Source organism: Sphaerodactylus townsendi, linkage group LG08, assembly GCF_021028975.2.
Source record: "Sphaerodactylus townsendi isolate TG3544 linkage group LG08, MPM_Stown_v2.3, whole genome shotgun sequence".
Lineage (NCBI taxonomy): Eukaryota > Metazoa > Chordata > Lepidosauria > Squamata > Sphaerodactylidae > Sphaerodactylus > Sphaerodactylus townsendi.
The window spans coordinates 15368955-15390047 of NC_059432.1; the positions used below are offsets into that span (position 1 = coordinate 15368955).

The 21093-nt window shown below is 46.7% G+C and overlaps 1 protein-coding gene across 3 annotated transcripts in view; it reads right to left on the reverse strand.

The window, feature by feature from the left end:
• The window catches only part of SHLD2 (shieldin complex subunit 2), a 66681-nt gene that overhangs the window by 22595 nt on the left and 22993 nt on the right, over positions 1 to 21093 (reverse strand). For all 3 annotated transcript variants that reach the window (XM_048505062.1, XM_048505063.1, XM_048505065.1), the window contains exons 2-6: positions 15091 to 17498; positions 14849 to 14956; positions 6813 to 7007; positions 4972 to 5106; positions 938 to 1144 (exon numbers count right to left, since the gene is read on the reverse strand). In XM_048505062.1, the coding sequence (XP_048361019.1) occupies positions 938 to 1144; positions 4972 to 5106; positions 6813 to 7007; positions 14849 to 14956; positions 15091 to 16753 (2308 nt within the window). In that variant the 5' untranslated portion in view covers positions 16754 to 17498. The remainder of the gene's footprint in view (positions 1 to 937; positions 1145 to 4971; positions 5107 to 6812; positions 7008 to 14848; positions 14957 to 15090; positions 17499 to 21093) is intronic.

Here is a 21093-nt window from a genome sequence, read left to right on the forward strand (position 1 = left end):
AATCTTTGCCCCTCCTAGTAACCAGCAGAGAGCAAGCATAGAGTAATGGTTAAGGTCAGAGGTGGGATCCAGCAGGTTCTCACAGGTTCCCGAGAGTAGGTTACTAATTATTTGTGTGTGCCGAGAGGGGGTGACTAATTGGGGATTTTGCCACGTGATTTTTGCCTTAGTTACGCCCCTCCTCTCAGCAGTAGCACGCAGAACTTGAAGCAGTCTAGAAGGAGGTGCACCGGCGTGGGTGGCAGCCTGCGTGCATTCGTTTCCCGCCCAAGGACCGGTGCAGTGGCTGCGTCCTTGCCACAGCCCCGCCCAGGAATGCCCCGTTCCCAGAATGCCTGGCCACGCCCCCGTCGTGCCCCGCCCAGCCCCATTGGCGCTATGCCACAGTTTGAATCCCACCACCATGGGAACCTGTTACTAAAATTTTTGGATCCCACCACTGGTTAAGTTGTTGGATGAGGGTCTGGAAAACCCAGGTTCGAATCCCCACCCTGCCGGGTGACCTTGGGCCACACACTCTCAGTCCTGACCCCAGCTAATATTTGGATACGAGACCACCAAGCAATACCAGAGGTAGGCAATGGCAAACCACCTCTGAACATCTCTTGCCTTGGAATCCTTACAGGGTTGTCGTTAGTCAGCTGTGACGACAGCAAAACCAGCCAACCAAAAAAAACCCTGTAGACTAGAAGGAGGAAAGGTGGCCTGATATAACCCCATCTCTTCAGATCTTGTGAACTAAGCCGGGTTGGTACTTAAAAAGGAGCCTGCCAAGGAAGACTCTGCAGAGAAAAACAATGGCAAGACCCCTCTGCTTCTCTCTGGCACTGAAAGCCCCTTGCTGGGGTTCCCCTAAGTTGGCTGTGACTTGATGGCACTTCACACAGACACAAGTTAAAGACTAAAACCCACCTCAAGCTGAAACACGACAACCTACCAGAACGTTTCTCCTCTAGGCACGCAGGAAGGCTGGTCATTCTCACCAGTGATTTGATACTCTTGTCAAACTTCTCTTTGAACTCAATGGCTCTTTTGTCATCATCAAAGAGACACTCGAAGGAGGACCACGGGGTTGTGTGCAATTCAAGAACCCCCGAGACAGGGTTGTGTCTTGCAAACAGATACTTAAGTTGCCATATGTGATCTAAGGAAAAATAAAATAGAATGTAAGACTGCAAGTTCCAGCGTGCTGTTTTTATTTGTAGGAGCCCTTGCCTGTTTTGAAAGAGATCTTCCCCTCTTTGATAAAAGCAGGAAGTAGTGGTTAAGAGCAGGTGGATTCTAATCTGGAGAACCAGGTTTGATTCCCCACTCCTCCACCTGAGTGGCAGAGGCTTATCTGGTGAAGCAGATGTGTTTCTGCTGGGTGACCTTGGACTAGTCACAGTTCTTCAGAACTCTCTCAGCCCCACCTACCTCACAAGGTGTCTGTGGTGGGGAGAAGAAGGGAAAAAATGTGTCAGCCGCTTTGAGACTCCTTACAGGAGAGGAAGGTGGGATATAAACCCAAACTCTTCTTCAATAGCTGTGAGCAAATAATAAAATTGCATTACAGAAGTATTTTGAGTATTTAAATGTGATTCACATCTATAGGACTGGGAGGACATTATGCAAAGGTAAGGTGAAATTGCAGCTCTTGCTCTATTAGATATATCCATGTAAAGCTTGCATATGGTCTATGCCTGTAAAATCAAAAGCACACGGACAGCACCATTTAAGTCTAGCCCACTAGTCGGCTGTTGTTCTCTCAGTCTCAGCTATATCTCATGAGGTTCAGGTTGAGAGAACAAGTCGCTCAGTGCCTGCTTGGGGTGAGATATTAATAAGAGATTTTCCATCTCGTAAATACAGCCATTCATTTGAAATGTGGTGTTGCAGGAGAGTTTTGCGGATACATGGACCAGAAAGACAAATAAACCAAGCCTGAACACTGCCTGGAAGCTAAAAACGACCATACTTTGGTCAAATTATGAGAAGACAAGAGGCCCTGGAAAAGATAATAACGATAGGAAATGCAGAAGGCAGCAGGAGAGAGGAAGACCCAACATGAGACGGACTGACTCGATCAACGAAGCCACAACCCTCTGTTTCCAAGTCCTGAGCAAGGCTGTAAACAATAGAAGCTGTTGGCGGTCATTAATTCACAGGGCTGCCATAAGTCAGAATTAATTTGATGGCACTTAACATATACAGGTATAGCCACTGTATATCTCTTCTGTATATATATCACTTCTCAGCCACAAATGGCTATCCACTGAAACACAGACAGAAGCCTGTCTACAAATGGCTATGCACTCTCCATTTTGCACTTCTCTGTGGAATAAGACAATCTCTTCCCAATTTTGATACTATGAAATCATTTGGGATACGTCGCTAACGATACATCATCCAACTTCGTTATGTTTACAGCGAATGCTGCTTCCTTCTAAGGCAGTGATGGCGAACCTATGGCACGGGTGCCAGAAGTGGCACTTGAAGCCCTCTCTGTGGGCACGCACACACAGAGTTCATCATGAGGGGGTTGGAAAATCACCCCCCCCCCCCCACACACACACACATCTAGGCTGGCCTGGGCCACTGAGCCGCGACGTGCGCGCTCCGCAGTGAGCAGGGAGGACTCGGCTGGTGGGCCTGGTGCCTGTGCTCTGGGTAGCTGCTGCCTGAGGGTGGGGGGTGGGGGTGCAGAGAAGACATAGGTGCTAGAGAGGCACAGAAGAACAGCATGCTTGGCGCAGGACTTGCTGGAAGGAGGCTAGAGCAGGCTGGCCCCTGCTCGAGCGGGTGGGGCGGAGGAAGAGGAAGCCAACCTTTTTTTCTAAACGAAAACCTCAGCATTCAGGTTAAATTGCCGGGTTGGCACTTTGTGATAAATAAGCGGGGTTTGGGTTGCAATTTGGGCACGGTCTCAAAAAGGTTTGCCATCACTGTTCTAAGGACTCCCACACAGCTTTTCGGAGCTCTCTCAGCCCCACCCACCTCACAGGGTATTTGTTGTGAGGGGGGAAGGGCAAGGAGATTGTAAGCCCCTTTGAGTCTCCTGCAGGAGAGAAAGGGGGGATATAAATCCAAACTTCTTCTTCTTCTGGTGGGATTCAGCAGGTTCGCACCACTTCGGCAGAACCGATTGTTAAAATGGTGCTTGTAAACAACCTGTTGTTAAATTATTTGAATCCCACCACTGCTCCCACCCCACCCTAAGACAAAGCTCTTTCATTTGAAAGGAAACCACGTGAATGCTTAGATTTCGGGCAGGCATGACCATCACATGCAGAGCTGCTTCCCCCTGCCTGGGGCCCTGCATGGCAATCACATGCCGCACAGCTGTCATGGCTCAAAGCCCCGGCTGGCGTGAACTGAACTCCCGACTCTGGTTGTCCTGAGAGGATCAAAACTTTTGGGCTTATCTCACAGAGAGGGATGTTTGGACAGTTAGGAACACAGTTTTTATCGGGCATTCCGGAGATAGTCTTTTAATGATTAGACATGGATTATCAGCCAGCCAAAGCAGGTAGGTTCTAATTGCTCACAAAATCCCAACTTTGGAACAAGGTGCAAGTTTTGTGATAAAGAATGGAACATCTACCTCTCTAAGCACATTGCTGGTATATCTTTTTGTCTGAAGAAATCAGAGAATGAATTTATCTACTACCAAAAAAAAGGCTTTTGATATGATTTCCTGTTGCCTAAGACTGTTTAAACAAAGAGCAGAAAGCTTAATAGTTTTTTTTCCAGTTAATATACTTCATAAATAGCATCTGGTGCTTTATAAAATAATGAAGAATCAAGTTCTGCCTGGCAGTTGCTCTTATTGCACCAGTCACTGGGATTTATGCCATCTTTTCGGTGGTGTAGCTCACAACTTCCTAGTAAACGGTGCTCATAAAAAAAAATCCAGCTTGCCACATTATCTTATTCTGGAACCTAGCAAAAGGGCCTGCGATCATGTACACATGCAGCAAGAAGGCTTTGATGGGGCAGGGACACTCTTTGCATGATCTTTGCATCATATACTCATCCTAGCAGCAGTGGCGTAGTGGTTAAGAGCAGGTGCACTCTAATCTGGAGGAACCGGGTTTGATTCCCCACTCTGCCGCTTGAGCTGTGAAGGCTCATCTGGGGAATTCAGATTAGCCTATGCACTCGAACACACGCCAGCGGGGTGACCTTGGGCTAGTCACAGGTTTTCTGAGCTCTTTCAGCCCCACCCACCTCACAGGGTGTTTGTTGGGGGGGGGGAAGGGAAAGGAATTTGTAAGCCCCTTTGAGTCTCCTGCAGGAGAGAAAGGGGGATATAAATCCTCCTCCTCCTCCTTCTAGTGCAGTGGTGGCGAACCTTTGGCACTCCAGATGTTATGGACTACAATTCCCATCAGCCCCTGCCAATTGGCCATGCTGGCAGGGGCTGATGGGAATTGTAACGAATCCATAACTATCTGGGAGAATATAAAAAAATTTCCATGCTTTCAAATCGAATATCACACTACTCTTTGTTAGAAGTGGTTGGTTTCACCCTGATGTTTTTTCCATTTGAGTCATTTTTCCTCCTAAGAATGACATAAAGATGACTAATTTAAGACCCCATCCAAAATTGGGGGGGGGGGGTCCGCTTTGGGGCTTCATGGGTGGGTTGGCCGCCAGGAGACATCCACCACAGCTCTCCACAGTGGTGGGACTCAGCGCTGAATGCTGTGCCAGCATCCCTGCACCCCCGCTGCCACCATAGTGGGGGCATGGCTGGGTTAGAAGCCGACGCCCGTCAGCTTCCACATTATTTTATTTTTTGCTCAAGCAGGAGAGGGACTACTTTGTTTCACAGAAACCCACCGTGCCCAAGGAGGCTTTCCTGTGGTGTGAGGAGGCTAAATGCACCAAAAAGCCCGCCTGCTGCCAGAAAGTCCCTACCGGGGGCTTCCCTTTGCCAATTTAACACGCAACTCATCAAACATAGTAAAACCCCTTGTTACTTGTTACCTTTTTTCCCTCGAAGCTGAGGACCGTAGGATGCAGCAGTTCCCCATAGCACTAAGGCATAGTGCTGATCTTTGACCTGCTCCACCGTTAGAATAATTTTTGTTTGCTTTGCTCCTCTGTAACTATATGTAGATTCTTAAAAAAAAAAAGCAGACAAGCATCATTTAGGACTGTACCAAGTTCAGAGACTATGAAAGCTAACAGTCGCTCAGCTTTTTCCCCAAACACACAGGGGAATAATCGTCTTCAATTGCCTTGTGTCAGTACACTGGTTTCAGCTACGATTTCAAGGGCGTGCCCAAAGGCTCGGTCCTATTCAGTTTTATACTTTACGCCCGCCCTCTCCTCCTTTTTGAACAGCAGGCCACCACACCAGATCACACACAGCTTTCAGCCACCCTATTTCAGAAGTGGATGGCTACGTGGGACATGGACACAGGTGAAGCTGCCTTCTACCAAGTCAGGCCCGTGGTCCATCAAGGTCACTGTTGTCTGCTCAGACTGGCTGCAGTGCTCCAGGGTCTCAGGCAGTGGTCTTTCATATCACTTACTGCCTGGTTCTTTTAACTGGAGATGTGGGGAATGGAGCCTTCAGTGTGCCAAGCGGATGCTCTACCACTGAGCCACGGTCCCTCTCCTAAAGGAGAAGTGTTGCTGTTTGAGAGACCAAAGCCCACACAGCTTCGGCTGCAAGGGACAATGGGTGGCACACTGGATCCTGGACAGGGAATTGGGTATTACAAACAGACCAATGGAGCAGAATCCTGTGCCAATACCTCCCACATCTTTGCATGGGCAATACGACCCAATCAGATTTTAAAATCAGCATTTAGTTATCATCAGTCTTCAGTCTGTTTAAAACAGAACACCTCGGTTTTAGACTGTCAGACATAACTACCCTGTTTCCCCGAATATAAGACATCCCCTAAAAATAAGACATAGTAGAGGTTTCGCTGAAGTGCGAAATATAAGGCATCCCCCGAAAGTAAGACATAGCAAAGTTTTTGTTTGGAAGCATGCCTGACAAACAGAACACAGAAAAATAAGACATCCCCTGAAAATAAGACATAGTGCATCTTTGGGAGCAAAAATTAATATAAGACACTGTCTTATTTTCAGGGAAACATGGTAGGCAAAGGAAACCTGCTACCACATGCTCACTAATGGAGAAAACCTAAGTGGAGTCACAATCTTCTAAGCCTATTGATTTCAACAGATGTAACTCTGTTAGGATTGTGCTGGGAAACAGCCACTTTATGCCAGTAAGTAACTCTGGCCAAACACTAACTGCAGCAAGTCAAGAGTCATCCCAGCTTTACGTCAAATGTCAATGCGGAAGGTTCTAATTCTGTGCTCACGTTCTGCATCTAGCCATGTAAGGTTGTCTTACTGTTACCACTACATTGTGCACTGGATAAAGCATTTGGCCCAGATGAGCACACCATGCAGTACAGAATCAAAACAATTTTGTAAGAAAGTATCAGGTAAACTCATAATTTGAGAATGTCATGCTTTTTCTCCTACCCAAAAGATTTCCAATAACCTCAATGGCTCCATCTGAAGAACGTGTTTGTTGCAGCTATCTAGGCTAGGACATCCTCTTTTGGTTCTTTTAAGTGTATTCAAGAGTGTTTATTACTGTCAGTTAAGGGAATATGAAGGGAAATCCCCTTTGAAAGTTCCATCTTCTGTTTGTGAAATCTGCAGCCAGAGGTCTGTTTATCGACTCTTTTTCAATTATCTCCTACTGCCCACCGCCCACCGCCCCCCCCACTTTCAACCCCAGTATATATATCCTGGAACACAAACACTGAATGATACCATTTAGAATTTCAACTGACCTGTTAGCACAGTGATGTTGACAATTTTCACTATGGAGTGGAGCAACGTATCTGCCTGGAGCTGATCTAGGAGAACATTTCGTATGCCGCTGAGTGTCTGCGGCTCCCTTGGGGGAAGAGCTTGAAAACAGGCATGCTTGGAAGATACATACACCAGCAATTCTTGGAGAACCGTAATGTCTACTACGTTGGAGACTTGAAAAGAATAAACGAAAACCATCATTTATATAAGCATAAGCATTTTATTGTCATTGTGCACGCACAACGAAATTTACAGCAGCATTCCTCAATGCACACAATTTCAGACTCATACATCATCCTCACTTTCCCCTTCCTCCACCCATCCCTACACAGCCCCAAACACATCAGCACGAAGCCGCGGAGTTTAGCATAGCCTAGAGTAGCATTCTCTAGAGTAGAAGCTGTCTCTAAGCCTCTTTGTCCTAGTTTTGATAGACCTGTATCGTCTGCCGGATGGTAACAGTTCAAAAAGAGAGTGTGCTGGATGAGACGGGTCTCTCAGAATATTTGGGGCTTTCTTTAGGCTTCGGGAATTATAGAGTTCTTCCAAGGAGGGGAGAGGGCAGCCGATAACCCTCTGTGCAGTAGTGATCACCCTTTGGAGCGCCTTCCTATCTGCCACTGTGCAACTGGAGAACCATACACAGATGCAGTAGGTTAAGACACTCTCTATAGCACAGCGGTAAAAAGACACCAGGAGTTTTCCATCCAGTTGTTGCTTCCTTAAAAGTCTCATTTATATTTGACCACAGACTGTGACATGCTATTTTTGACACGCAATAAATCTGAGAGTAAATAATTTCTTGCAAGCACAGCCAACTCTTACTGTGAAATACAGATACGAAAGTTATGCTTTCTTGAATACAAAGATAATCTCAGAAACCATGCATGTCGTGATCCACATTTTAAATAGTAATATTTACCAAGGAAAATGCTGAAATGTTATTGCAATCACATTGGTCCAATTCAGGCATTTCCCCCCTATCGTGCCCGAGGCAGTCCTGCTCTTAACACACGATATAAAAGATGCATGATCCATTGGAGTACTGAATTCATCTGAACACATCATCTCTGTCCACACGATGTCTTAAAAGTTGGTATCACTGAGCGAACAATAAGGACAGTGGCTTCAGAAAGATCCAGGGACAAAAACAAACCTGATATTGTGCCAGGGAATACATTACGGATGTTGCCAAATGGCCTGGAGAAAAATGTCCCATTTCTTTAATAGAGACAATGCACGGAAATGGGTATTTGAGCTTTTTTTTTTCCGTTTGGAGATAATTAACCTGGCCTGGTAAACAACAGGCCGTTAAGCATCTATTAAGGCTTAACAAAATGTTGCAACTATATACATTACTGGTGTGATCAAGGCAAGGAATGGCTGGGCAACAAATGGGAATCCCGGACTCCATACTTCTAATGCTATGAAGGGGAAATGTTTCAAACAGGCCATTAAAGGGTCATATAGCTTATTAGACCAACTGACCAGATATGTTTTCTATTTTCTGGGGTTCTCCCTATATGCTATGCTTCATTTCTTTAGAAGAATCTGCACATTACTAGAAAGTAACTGGTCCAACTACTGTCCAGTTGTGGTGTAGTGGTTAGGAGTGGTGGACTCTAATCTGGAGAACTGAATTTGATTCCCCGCTTCTCCACCTGAGTGGCAGACTCTTATCTGGTGAGCTGGATTTGTTTTCCTGCTCCCACACATGAAGCTTGGTGGGTGACCTTGGGCTAGTCACAGTTCATTCAGAACTCTCTCAGCCCCACCTAGGAAGAAGAAGAAGAGTTTGGATTTATATCCCCCCTTTCTCTCCTGCAGGAGACTCAAAGGGGCTGACAATCTCCTTGCCCTTCCCCCCTCACAACAAACACCCTGTGAGGTGGGTGGGGCTGAGAGAGTTCCAAGAAGCTGTGACTAGCCCAAGGTCACCCAGCTGGCGTGTGTGGGAGTGTACAGGCTAATCTGAATTCCTCAGATAAGCCTCCACAACTCAAGTGGCAGAGCTGGGAATCAAACCCGGTTCCTCCAGATCACAGTGCACCTGCTCTTAGCCACGACTCCACTGCTGCTCCTACCACCTACTACGCCACCTACCTCACAAGGTGCCTGTTGTGGAGGGAGGAAGGGAACGGTCCATTGGTATACTTACCCTGAAGGGGCCTTCTCCTGGCGGGCGACGAGGGCATCCTGATTGGGTGATTCCCAACTCATTCTCAGGGAGGCAGGACGAAGTTTGTTGTCACTTCCTGTAGATGGGTTGGGCACACGCCTTCTGGCGTCAGTATTGGAGTAACATAGTAGTATAGAGAGAGAAGAAAACTGTACAACATGTGAGAATAACAGGAAGCAACAACCATAACATAGGATAACAGTGAAGGAACTGATACTAACGGTATCTAACCTGAACTACACGGAGCCTAAGTGGCTGAAATGCGCTGTTTTTGTAAGCAGCGGTGTGTACTGTCCCACACTGGGGGACTCTGTCAAAATTAAAAAAGGTATGCTGTGTCCTAGATGAGATTGGTGAATGTTGAGGGAGGGCCAGGATGCCCTCGTCGCCCGCCAGGAGAAGGCCCCTTCAGGGTAAGTATACCAATGGACCGTTCTCTCACAGGGGGCTACAGGCTCCAGGGCATCCTGGATTGGGAACCTCCCAGAGCTTGGTGTCCCTGTAGGGTGGGATTATTCACCAAAATATGCTCCTAGGACCCTGTGCCCAATAGCGGTGCCATTTTCCGCTAGTGATTGAATCTTGTATTGTTTTATCAATGTTGTGTCAGAGGACCAAGTCGCTGCTCTTCATATGTCCTCCACTGGTATGAGCCGTCCAGTGCTGCGCTTGCTGTCCTGCTCCTTGTGGAATGTGCTGTAGTTCCTGGAGGTATGGGTATGTTATCTGTTCTGTAAGCTTCCACAATGCAAGATCTGATTAAGCTGGGTACTGACAGCAGCGCAGTGACATTTGTGCTCCTAAGTTAGGGGCGGACACGTTAATTAGAAGTGATTCTGTCCTTCTGATATGTTCTGTGCGGATGATGTAGGCTTTTAGTGATCTCCTAACATCTAAGGAATGCCATAGTATTTCCTTGGGGTGTTTTGGTGAAGGAAAGAAAGTGGGAAGTACAATTTCTTGTTTTAGATGAAAAGGAGAGCCTACTTTTGGCGTGAATGTCGGGTCTAGGCGCATCACCACCTTACTTTTATGGAACACACACAGTTGTGAGTTCACCGATAGAGCCCTTAGCTCGGAAATTCTTCTGGCGGAAGTGATGGCCACTAAAAAGATTAGTTTCATGCGGAGCCATTTGATGTGAACCGATTGGATTGGTTCGAATGGGGATTTTGTGAGTGCGTTTAGGACGATGTTCAGTTTCCAAGACGGGAAGTGGTGAGAGACTGGTGGCTGACTTTGACGTACTCCTTTTAGGAAGCGCACGACGTCTGGGTGTTTAGAAGCCGGTACCCCCTGCAGTCTACCCCAGACCGTCGTTAAGGCAGACACTTGTCTTTTGAGTGTTGAGCTTCTGAGGCCCCTCTTAAAGCCATCCTGGAGGAATGATAGCACTTGTGCTACCCTGGGACGTACCGGGTCTGTATTGTTTGACTTGGCCCACCTTACGAATGATCTCCATGAAGAATCATAGATGCGTAAGGTGGAGGGACGACGTGAGGCCACTATGGTGTCTATTACTTCTTTGGAGTAGCCTTTCTTTTTTAGGGCAGTGCGCTCAAGTGCCAAGCGGTTAAGCAAAACCATCTGGGATCTGGATGGGTGATCGGGCCCTGAGACAGCATGTTCTGAGGTGTTGGAAGTCGGAACGGGGGTTGGCTGGAGAGTTGTAGAATGGATGAAAACCATGGTCGTCTCGGCCACCATGGCGCCACTAGTATGACCTCTGCTTTCTCCCTCCATATTTTCCTCAGGAGCTTGGGGATGACGGGAAGTGGAGGGAAGGCATAAAGAAGGGTCTGAGGCCACGGAGAGGTCAAGGCATCTGTTGCTGCTGCCCTTTGATGGTAATACCTGGTGAAGAACGTTGGCAACTGGTGGTTCTTTTCTGAGGAGAACAGATCGACCTCTGGGGTCCCGAATCTTTGGGTTATAAGTTGGAAGATTGATGGATGTAGCATCCATTCCGCTTCCAGGATAGTTTGTCTGCTTAGCCAGTCGGCCTCGACATTCAGGTTCCCCTTGATGTGTTCTGAGGAGAGGGAGGCTGGAGGTTGGAGTTCCCACTTCCAGTTGAGTATGTGGAGAGACTCCTGGTAGAGACGACGGGATCGCGACCCTCCCTGATTGTTGATGTGGGCTTTGGTCGCTACATTGTCCGTTCTCAGCAAGACATGCCGGCCCTGGATGAGGGACCGGAAGTGGAGGAGAGCCAGGCGTGCCGCCCTCATCTCTAGGAGGTTGATAGGGAGTTTGGCCTGGGTAGGAGACCAAGTGCCCTGGGCAATGTTGTCCTGGAGATGTGCTCCCCAGCCTCTGAGGCTGGCATCTGAGAAGATTTGGATTCTGTCTCCATGTAGGTAGACTTTGCCTGTTAGTAGATTCTTGAGATGTGACCACCACCTTAAGCTGCGCCGAAGGTCTGGGGGAATAGTTAGCATTCTGTTGGTCTTCCGCATTATGAGTCCTTGGTAAGGTCGCAGGAACTTCTGGAGAGTTCTGGCGTGTAGACGGCCCCATTGTAACATATCTATGATCGATATAAAAGTCCCATCAGTTTTGCCAGTTGAAGTAGCGCAACTGTTTTGGCCGAGAGAATGGATACCGTCAGGCGTTGGATCTTTAGGGCCTTGGCATGAGGGATGAAGAGAGTGTTCAGATTGGTATCTATCACTGCCCCGAGATGTTCCATGCGTGTTGAGGGGACGGTGGAGCTTTTTTGCAAGTTTACCAAGAAACCATGCGAGTTGAGACACTCCATGACGGTGGTCAGATCTGTCTTTGCTCTTGTCTTGGACTCTGAATGGACTAGAATGTCGTCCAAGTAAGGGTGGACGTGTATGGCTTGTTCTCGGAGGCGCATGATGGGTGCAAGGAGGACTTTTGTGAACACGCGGGGCGAGGTGGCAAGGCCGAAGGGTAGAGCTTTGTATTGGAAGTGTAGTTCTCCTACCGCGAATCTCAGGAAGGATCTGTGCCGTGGGTTGATGGGGATGTGCAGATACGCTTCGGTGAGGTCCAGAGAGGTGAGGAAGTCCCCCGGCCGGAGGTTCTCTACAATGGATCTGAGGGTCTCCATTTTGAAACGCCGAAGACGGATATGTCTGTTTACATACCGAAGGTTTAGGATGGCTCTCCAGTCCCCGTTTCTCTTTGGCACGGTAAAGAAGTGGGAGTATACTCCGGATCCACGTTCTGAGGTCGGCACTGGCTCGATGGCCTGGATTTTGAGTAGGTGTTGTATGGCCCGTTGGGTTCTGAGCCTCTTTAGTTGGTTGCGATGTACCGGGAAGGTTTGAAAGCGCGGTTTTGGAATGCAGGAGAACTCTATTAGGTAGCCGGTGGAGACTACCTCTGAGGTCCAGCGGTCGACGTGGATTCCCGTCCATATGTGCCGGAAATGTTGTAGGCGGGCGCCGACCGGGATGTCGTGATAGTCATGGTTTGGAGGAGCGATCGGGTTGGAAGGATTTTCCGCCCCTGCCCTGTCTGTAGTTGGAGTTACGAAAGGAAGAGTTATTGCCGCTGAAATTGTTGTTAGTGTTGTTTCGTCTGCGGAAAGTGTTGGAAGAAGACCATCTTTTACCATCCCTAGGGGCTCTGGCTAGTGTCTTTTGTGAGCGGAAGGAGGTGTAGGGTTTAAAGGAAGAACCCTGGTCAGGTCTGACATACCTGGGCATAGATTTTTTGTGTCCTTTTGATTCCACTAGGACTGCATCTAGTTCTTTTCCGAATAAGCGAGAGCCATGATAGTCATAGGTGGCCACGACCTGTTTGGACTGAAAGTCTGCTTGCCATGCACGGAGCCAGGCTTGCCTTCTGATGACGACTCCCAGGGCTAGGGCTCGGGATGTCAACAAGAAGGCGTCAAAGGTGGAATCTGCCCAGTATGAGACCGCCATAAGCATCCTTTCCATGCCCTCCCTGATACCTCTGTGTTCGGCTGGGATTATCTCTAGGATGCGACGTGCCCAGACGATGGCGGCCCTAGCCATAGTGGCTGAGGAAGCTAATGCTCTGGTGGAGAGGGCTAACCTGTCATGTAATCTTTTGAGGGTGACATCTCCCTTTCTGTCGGAGGCATCTTTAAGGGTGCCTTGCCCGTCCTTGGTAACTAGGCCTCCTGACTGTAGGGCGACCACTGGGGCGTCTACAAGGGGAGTTTGGATCATGGATTGGACATGATCGGGCAGAATATATAGTTTTTTCAGAATTGAGGGGTAGCTCTTGTTAATGTCTAAGTGGAGCCATTCCTTTTTCATTTTTTTCTCAAAGTATTCGGGTAGTGGGAGAGCTCTCGGGGTTTCCACTGTCTGGGGGAAGATCCCTTTCTTCCCCTTGGGGACCCCTTTTACTGGTTTTTTGGGCCCAGAGGAGGTGGATGGTTCCTCCGCTTCTGGGGTGTCATGGAGTTCGAGGGCCGATATAGCTTTCGCCATCATGAGCGCCAGGTTTTCTTGTTTAAAGAATCTTTGGCACTGTTCCTGAGGTTCTAAATCGGTTTCCTCTCCCTCTGAGAAATGATCTGAGGAGTCTACAATTTCTCCCTCACTGCTATCTACTTCTTCTTCTTCTTCTTCTGCATTGAGGGGGTCCCTGCGCGAATATGCGGAAGATATGGGGCTGTGAGAATTGGAGGAAGACCTAGACCTGTGATGTCTTCTATGCTTATCTCTGTTGTGAGATCTGTGTCGCCCCCTGCGCTTGGATTTCTTTTTCTCTTTCTCACGCAAGGACATTTCCTGCCTAATATGCTGATTGAAGGCTTTCATTAAGGATGCAGGAGAAGAATTTGCCCAAGAGCTCATATCAAAGAGTGAGGGCCCCCCTCCCCTCTCTTCCCGATCTTGCCTGGTGGAAGCAGCTCCGCCTAGGCCATCTGTTGGTTGGTTGATGTCAGCATTGAGGTTGAGAGCATCCTCCTCGTTGCCTGAACTGGCTCCGCCCCCCCTCTCCGCAGACGAGCCGGAACGCTCTCTGCCTGGGCCATCGTTGGTGTTTGGAGGGGAGCGCGGAGGTTGCGACGGAGCTACACCAGCCTCGTCCCGAGGGACGGTGGTGCTCCTTGGGGAGGGCGAAGGATCGGTGTTGTCCTGGCGCCGCGGGCGCTTAGCGGGAGCCGCGTCTGCGCTGTGCGTTCGTTTGGCCGCATGCGCACCGGGTCCCTCTTTCGCGGCTTTTTTGCGCGCCTTTTCTGCGGCCGTTTTGGAAGGAGCTTTGCTGCTTCCCTTCTTAGGGTTGTCGGGGCTGGCGTTGCAGCGGGCCTGGCCGGGACGCTTTGATCCGGCACGAGTGGAGGCTCGTGTGCCCTCTGCCGTGGCCCTAGCAAAGGTTTCGGATGGGGGTGGTGAGAAGGAGCGTAGAGAGGCCATTGCTAAGAGGGCCCGATTTAACTGCTCCTTTTTTGGGCGTAGGGCTTGGGAGGTAGACAAACAAGGAAGACAAACACTTACAGTAGGAAGATAATAGATACGAAGAGGTTTTTTAGGAAGAAATCCTAGGCGGGCTTGGAGAGACTCCAAGACCTGACCTCCCTGTCCTGAGGCAGGAACAATACTGACGCCAGAAGGGGTGTGCCCAACCCATCTACAGGAAGTGACAACAAACTTCGTCCTGCCTCCCTGAGAATGAGTTGGGAATCACCCAATCAGGATGCCCAAGCCTCGCCCCCAGGAGAAGACGTTTGTAAGCCACATTGAGAGTTCTTACAGGATACAAAGGTGGGGTATAAATCCGAACCCTTCTTCTTCTATTTTGATACCATTTTCAGGAATACTCAATTTGAACTGCTAAAGCAAATGAGGAGAAAACCTTAATCCCGTTATTAATTCTCACATTCATTTGGACGAATCGTTAAGCAGCTCCCAAGGTTCATTAACTGACTAGTAAATGTTGATTGCAACATTATCTCCTCAGCCCAGCGATTTTCATACACGCCAACATCTGCAACAGAGAAAAAAAAATATGATCCAGGTCTTTAAAAACATATCCTACTGTGAACTGACTTGGGTTTGTTCATGGGGGAGAATTAAACAGTGACAAATAAATATATTCTGAAAGGAACAAAGATTCCTTACCTGTGAGCAGAACGATATCTCCGGGAAATACTGTCAGTGACCAAAATGCAGCTGATCTCCACAGTACAACCTTCCGTTGGATTTCTGACTGATCAAATACCACTATAGTAGCCAAGGGGACATTGGGGGATAATTTCGCTCCTGACTTCAGTTGTATTTCCTTGATATGGCATGGATGTAGCACTGTGACCAAGACATTATACTTGCGCCCTTTGCGGTCACAGTCTTTAAGCAACGATGGCTGCTTCTGAACTTTCTTCGATGACGATATTTTCAGTTGCTCCATTTGCGGAACAGAGAAAACTGAAGAATAAATCAGTTTAGTTTTCTTTGATCGCTGTTGGTCTGCAGCTGCAAAGTTCGTTGCAGGTAAGACATCTTCAGATACTCGAGATCTTTTAGAGGACCCTTTTTGTGAGTTGCTCCCTTGTGAACACAGAATCCCACTCTTCCATGGCTGAATGTGTACCCCATTGTTAATACTATCAGCTGGGGAACACGAAAGACCAGCTGACACCCTGGAATTTCTCTCAAAGCTACTTTCTCTCGTCAGCAATGTCAGGCTGCCGTCTTTTGAAGCACTATCGGAACTGAAGAGTTCAGGAGAACTCTCGTAGTCTTGATTGAGATTCCTCACAGGCGCCTTAGAACACGCACCATCTTTCTCATTTAATTGAACTGCTATATCCGCAGCTTCTCCACTCTCCTTACAAGATCCAACCAAGTCCATCCCCTTAACCTCTGCTGAGTCAATGTCCATTTCATTGAGTCCTACAGCAGGCCTTCTTGAAAGGAGAGCAACTTGACTTGAGGTCAGAATGCTGAGAAATTCATTGTGTGTTGATAAGGCAATCCTTGGACATGGACCCGGTAGTTTCTTTGACTCTATGTCGGGGCAACATGTCTCCCACAACTTGTCATGATCACCCTGTAAGTGTGATAACTCATCCTTCTGCTGTACAGACGAAACACCTCTGCTAACTTTTTGGGGACTGGGGTGTCGTGGGGTTTCCAGGCTGTATGGCCGTGTTCCACTAGCATGTTCTCCTGACGTTTTGCCTGCTTTTGTGGCTGGCATCTTCAGAGGATCTTTTGGGGGACTGTCAACCAGAGGAGAAATATCAAGATGGTTATGTATTATGGTATCTCCTTCAGGCTCTTGCAGTAGTTTGACACATTGCTCATCTGTTCTTCCATCAGTGGGAAACTGCTGATACCTAACATGCTTCACATGGTTGTCTGTGTCTGTATCTCCACAGACGTGGTGAATTCGGCTAGGTGACTTATCGGTCTCCTTACTTTCATTGTTCATAGCATTATTCACCCGGTCCACCAAAAAACCATCAACTGACCCATGTTTCTTTTCAAAGCTTGGTGTGCAGGAAGACAACGCTGCATCATTGGTTATAGGATATTTTATCTGCTCAGGATCCTTGTATTTTCTAGTACAAGGCTTAACGGTGTCTTCCGTAAATGAAAGATGGAGCTTTCTCCAGGGTTCAGCAGTGGTGGATAAAAAACTCTCTTTATTAGCTGCCTTTAGTGAAGTTGAAAGAATAGGTGCACCAAAGAAAATATAGACCTGAGATGCTCCGGCCATATTTTTCTTCTGGGGTATTTGATTATGAAGAAAATATAGCTTTATGTAATAAATACAATTCATGTTTTCACCTGCAGTGCCTGCACTGCCATTGTTCTATTTAATTCTTCTCAAATAATTCATAGAAGATTATTTCCTAAAATACGCAAAGCCACAAAAGGACACTCACTGAACTGGGGGGAGGAGGGCTCATTCATTTAAAATCCACTCGTTTCAATTCCATTGTTCGCTAGTTTAAAATAGATTGTAGGAATCAGCATCTAATAGATTAGTCTGCGACAACTGGGGACACCTTGCAAGTCTTTCTTATTTGCGGCGAAATTATTACAAAATAGTCACTTGCATTGTTATGTTATTTGAAATTTTAGTAGTCCATGGCATATTGTTTGTTGACTTGTCAATCCAGTTGCCTTGAAAATTAACACTGTTTAAAAATATTCTGGTAGAACTTTTTAGTATTTTATAACACAACGGAAACACGACTCCATCACAGGACATGTGTTTATGTGACTTGGAAAATAAGCTGCATCTGATCTGGATGAAGAACAAAATCTTCAGTTTGATGAATTAAATAAAGAAGCAAAAAAAAAAGAAAAGAAAAAGGATTAAAAAATCACCGATGAAACTGTCCAAATGGCTCTGCTGTTGTGCAAATCTTGGCGCTAACATACAAAGTGCCAAAGAATACTTGTTCACATCAGACGGTTTTGGAAACGAAGGCAAAAAATAAAGTGTAGATCACGTCCCCTGCAAAGCCATGAAATTTGGACCTCGACGTCTCAGGGCAGGAAGTTCAGTTCCGATCCAGCTGCAAAACAAGAAAAGAATGAACACACTGAAGAATATTGCTGCTTGTTTAAATCCAGCTGTTACCACAAGAAGAATTCAAAGCAAGTTGCAGCGATAATTCCAGAGTCCGATGATGTTCAAATGCTTTCCCCTAATTCTATTAGAAACCATTAATGCAGATTCTGAGCTGCCCATTAGAGGTCGCCCAACCATCTCAGCACAAAGCACGCAAGATGTAAATGTCAAGATAGCTGTTTAGACATTTTGTAAACAACTTCAAGGAACCAGCAGAGTCAAGTTAAGGCACGATAGAGCTGCAGCGAAGACTTCTAGCGCTGATTTCCACAGGAAAGAGAATTTAGTATATCTCTCAACTTTCCCACCGAAGCTTTAAGCCCCAGAAAAGATTTCCCCAAACTTCTGAAGCAATTTTTTTCTTCCTGACTGCAGAACTGGATACCTACTCTGGCAACTGGCTGCAAGAGGAAGAATGTTCATTCCTCATGGATGCTTAGTATTTCTTCGTGCATTGCTCATATAATTCCAGCCCCCCTTCCCCTCCCCAAGTCATACTGAATCTGGGGGAATGGGCCTGCTTCCTGATTGGAAAGGGGGAAACATAAAGCAATGATTTATACAGAGACAGATCAGTCAAAGAAGAAGAAGAAGAAGAGTTGGATTTATATCCCGCCTTTCTCTCCTGTAGGAGACTCAAAGGGGCTTACAATTTCTTTGCCCTTTCCCCCTCACAACAAACACCCTGTGAGTAGGTGGGGCTGAGAGAGCTCAGAAGAACTGTGACTAGCCCAAGGTCACCCAGCTGGCATGTGTTGGAATGTACAGGCTAATCTGAATTCCCCAGATAAGCCTCCATAGTTCAAGTGACAGAGCGGGGAATCAAACCCAGTTCCTCCAGATTAGAGTACACCTGCTCTTAACCACTACGCCACTGCTGCTCAGGGGATTGATGGCCCAATCTCATCTGATGCAAAGACATAGCCAAAATAATTCCTCCTCCTCCTCCTCCTCCTCCTCCTCCTCCTCCTCCTCCTCCTCCTCCTCCTCCTCCGCTGCCACGGCCGCATGGCCATAGTCACTAGGACTTCTTGGTTGCTTAATTTAGATTGAATTTTAGATTTTAAATGCCAGCAATCCAAGGCCCCAGATTAAAACATGACTGTCAATATTCCTTTCAAAAGTCTGGTCCTGGCTCTCCAGCTGGCTAAACATTTTTTTCCCTTCCACAAAGATAACATCACAACTTCCTGGGTGACAATAACAAAAGGTCAGGTCCAGAGATGCAGGATTAACTGAACGGATCTTGGCCAAAGTTTGTTAACATTTGAAAAATATGGAGCAAGCCTACTTTGGGCCATTCAAACAGAAACAGTTTTAACCTTTAATACCACCCAGGTAGGCATACACTATTAATGTGCTTTATAGTCTTGGTGATTGTGATCAGAGACAAGCTAACAGAGACGGAGAACCCCACTCAGCAATAGGGATAAGGAGCGGGTAATGGAAAAAAGGAAGATCAGTCAAGGTAATACTGAATCACCATATCTGGAAAAGATGAAATACTGCAGGAAACTGCAGTGCCAAAGCAGGGCTTAAAGCTTGTGCAGCGTTTAACAAAAGGTAAGATAGAGTTTTAGGGACCGACCAAAAAAAGAGGGAATTTGTTACCTTTGAGTTCCAATGTTCAAAAATGTCAATAGTCAATAATTTGCTCACGTTCTGCACACTGAACACGAACCCTTTGGGGGGGGGGGTGTCTACTCATTCATGCACGTGGCACATTTAACACAGACAACAGCCATAGATCCTTTACATTTATTTATCTCACCAAGCGAGCATTTTAAAGAAGCTGACAAGAATATATGCTTCACTAGGCAGAATCGCTAGGCATGGCCAAGAGGTGTGGTGGAGAGCTGCAAAAAAGAAAACAAACTTCTACCGCACCGAGACTACCACAATCAGGAAGCTCACAAAAATAATGTGCAAAAGTCAGGAGACAAAAATGACAAAATGAAGTGTGCAATCAAAGAACAAGCTAATCTAGTTCACCAGGTAAGCCTCCACAGCTCAAGTGGCAGAGCGGGGAATCAAACCCGGTTCTCCAGATTAGAGTGTACCTCCTCTTAACCACTGTACCACGCTGCAGTAGCAGGAAGACATTGAGGATTTAAGAGCAACTAGCTCTTAACCACTACACCACGCTGTAGTAGCAGGAAGAAGAAGAAGAAGAGTTTGGATTTATATCCCCCCTTTCTCTCCTGCAGGAGACTCAAAGGGACTTACAATCTCCTTGCCCTTCCCCCCCTCACAACAAACACCCTGTGAGGTGGGTGGGACTGAGAGAGCTCCGAGAAGCTGTGACTAGCCCAGCTGGTGTGTGTGGGAGTGTAGAGGCTAATCTGAATTCCCCAGATAAGCCTCCACAACTCAAGCGGCAGAGCTGGGAATCAAACCCGGTTCCTCCAGATCAGAGTGCACCTGCTCTTAGCCACTGCTGCTCCTATTGACATTGAGGATTAAGGAAAGGACACAGAAAAAACACCTACCCACCAACACATATGCAATTTATTTTTTGAGAAACCTTGTAAGATATCTAGAGGCCATAGGATAAACTAATGCTCAAACTAAGTTATAGTCTTAGCAGAGCAACTTCTGCACTCAAAGAGCTCTCCATGGTGCTGCAGAACATATGGTTCATACTCTGCTTCCCTGCTGTTTGTTATTCACAGCTTGCAACTTCAACTACTAACACAGTCCATCTTGCAACCGTACACATTTTCTGTGTGCGATCAGCCAAACTAGTATGCAACATCCACAATAACCCCCCAGGTATCTTTATACTCCCTCACTTGCCACCGTTTGTTTGAACCTCGCTGTCATCTTACAGAAAAGTCTAAAAATCTTAAGCAAAGTAATGTGACCTCCATTATGTTCAAAAGGAATTAAACGAATTAACTAGATTCTTACCATTTCTTTCAGAGCATGAGTTTTCCCTGGACACATAATTAAAAGGAAAATTTCCTCAGCACCAATTATAAAGCCAGGGAAATCCACTATGGAAAGCATTAAACACTTTTCATTCATTCAAAAACAGCAAGAACTCTAGTAACAAAATTGATCTTAACAAACATTTTATTCTGATCTCTCCAGATCTTCTTTGATGAAATGCTCTCTACATAATCAGCTGGTCTACTCAGTTTGTTCCCCCAGCTTTACCTCAAGTAAAATGAAGAGTCTCAATGTCACAATAAATCTTAAAGTGACCTTTCACTTTTCATTTAACTTGGGCTGATTCCGCATGGGCCAAAAACAGAAGTGTGAAAACAGTGTGGAAATGGTGTAAAAGAGTTTAAAATGGTGTAAAAGGGTTTATACTGTTTTCACAGCGTTTTCACACCACTATTTTTGGCCCATGCGGAATCAGCCTTGCTGTCCTCAAATCCTTCTAAATTACCATCAGCTTTTACTGAGGATCTTCTTGACAGCTGGTGACCCATTCAAGGTCTTCACATTTCCTGTTGTACTTGTTAACTACTTGCCCTGAAAGATCTGATGTGTCCTGTGCCAAACGCCCCTGTGAGCAGCAGTGGCATAGG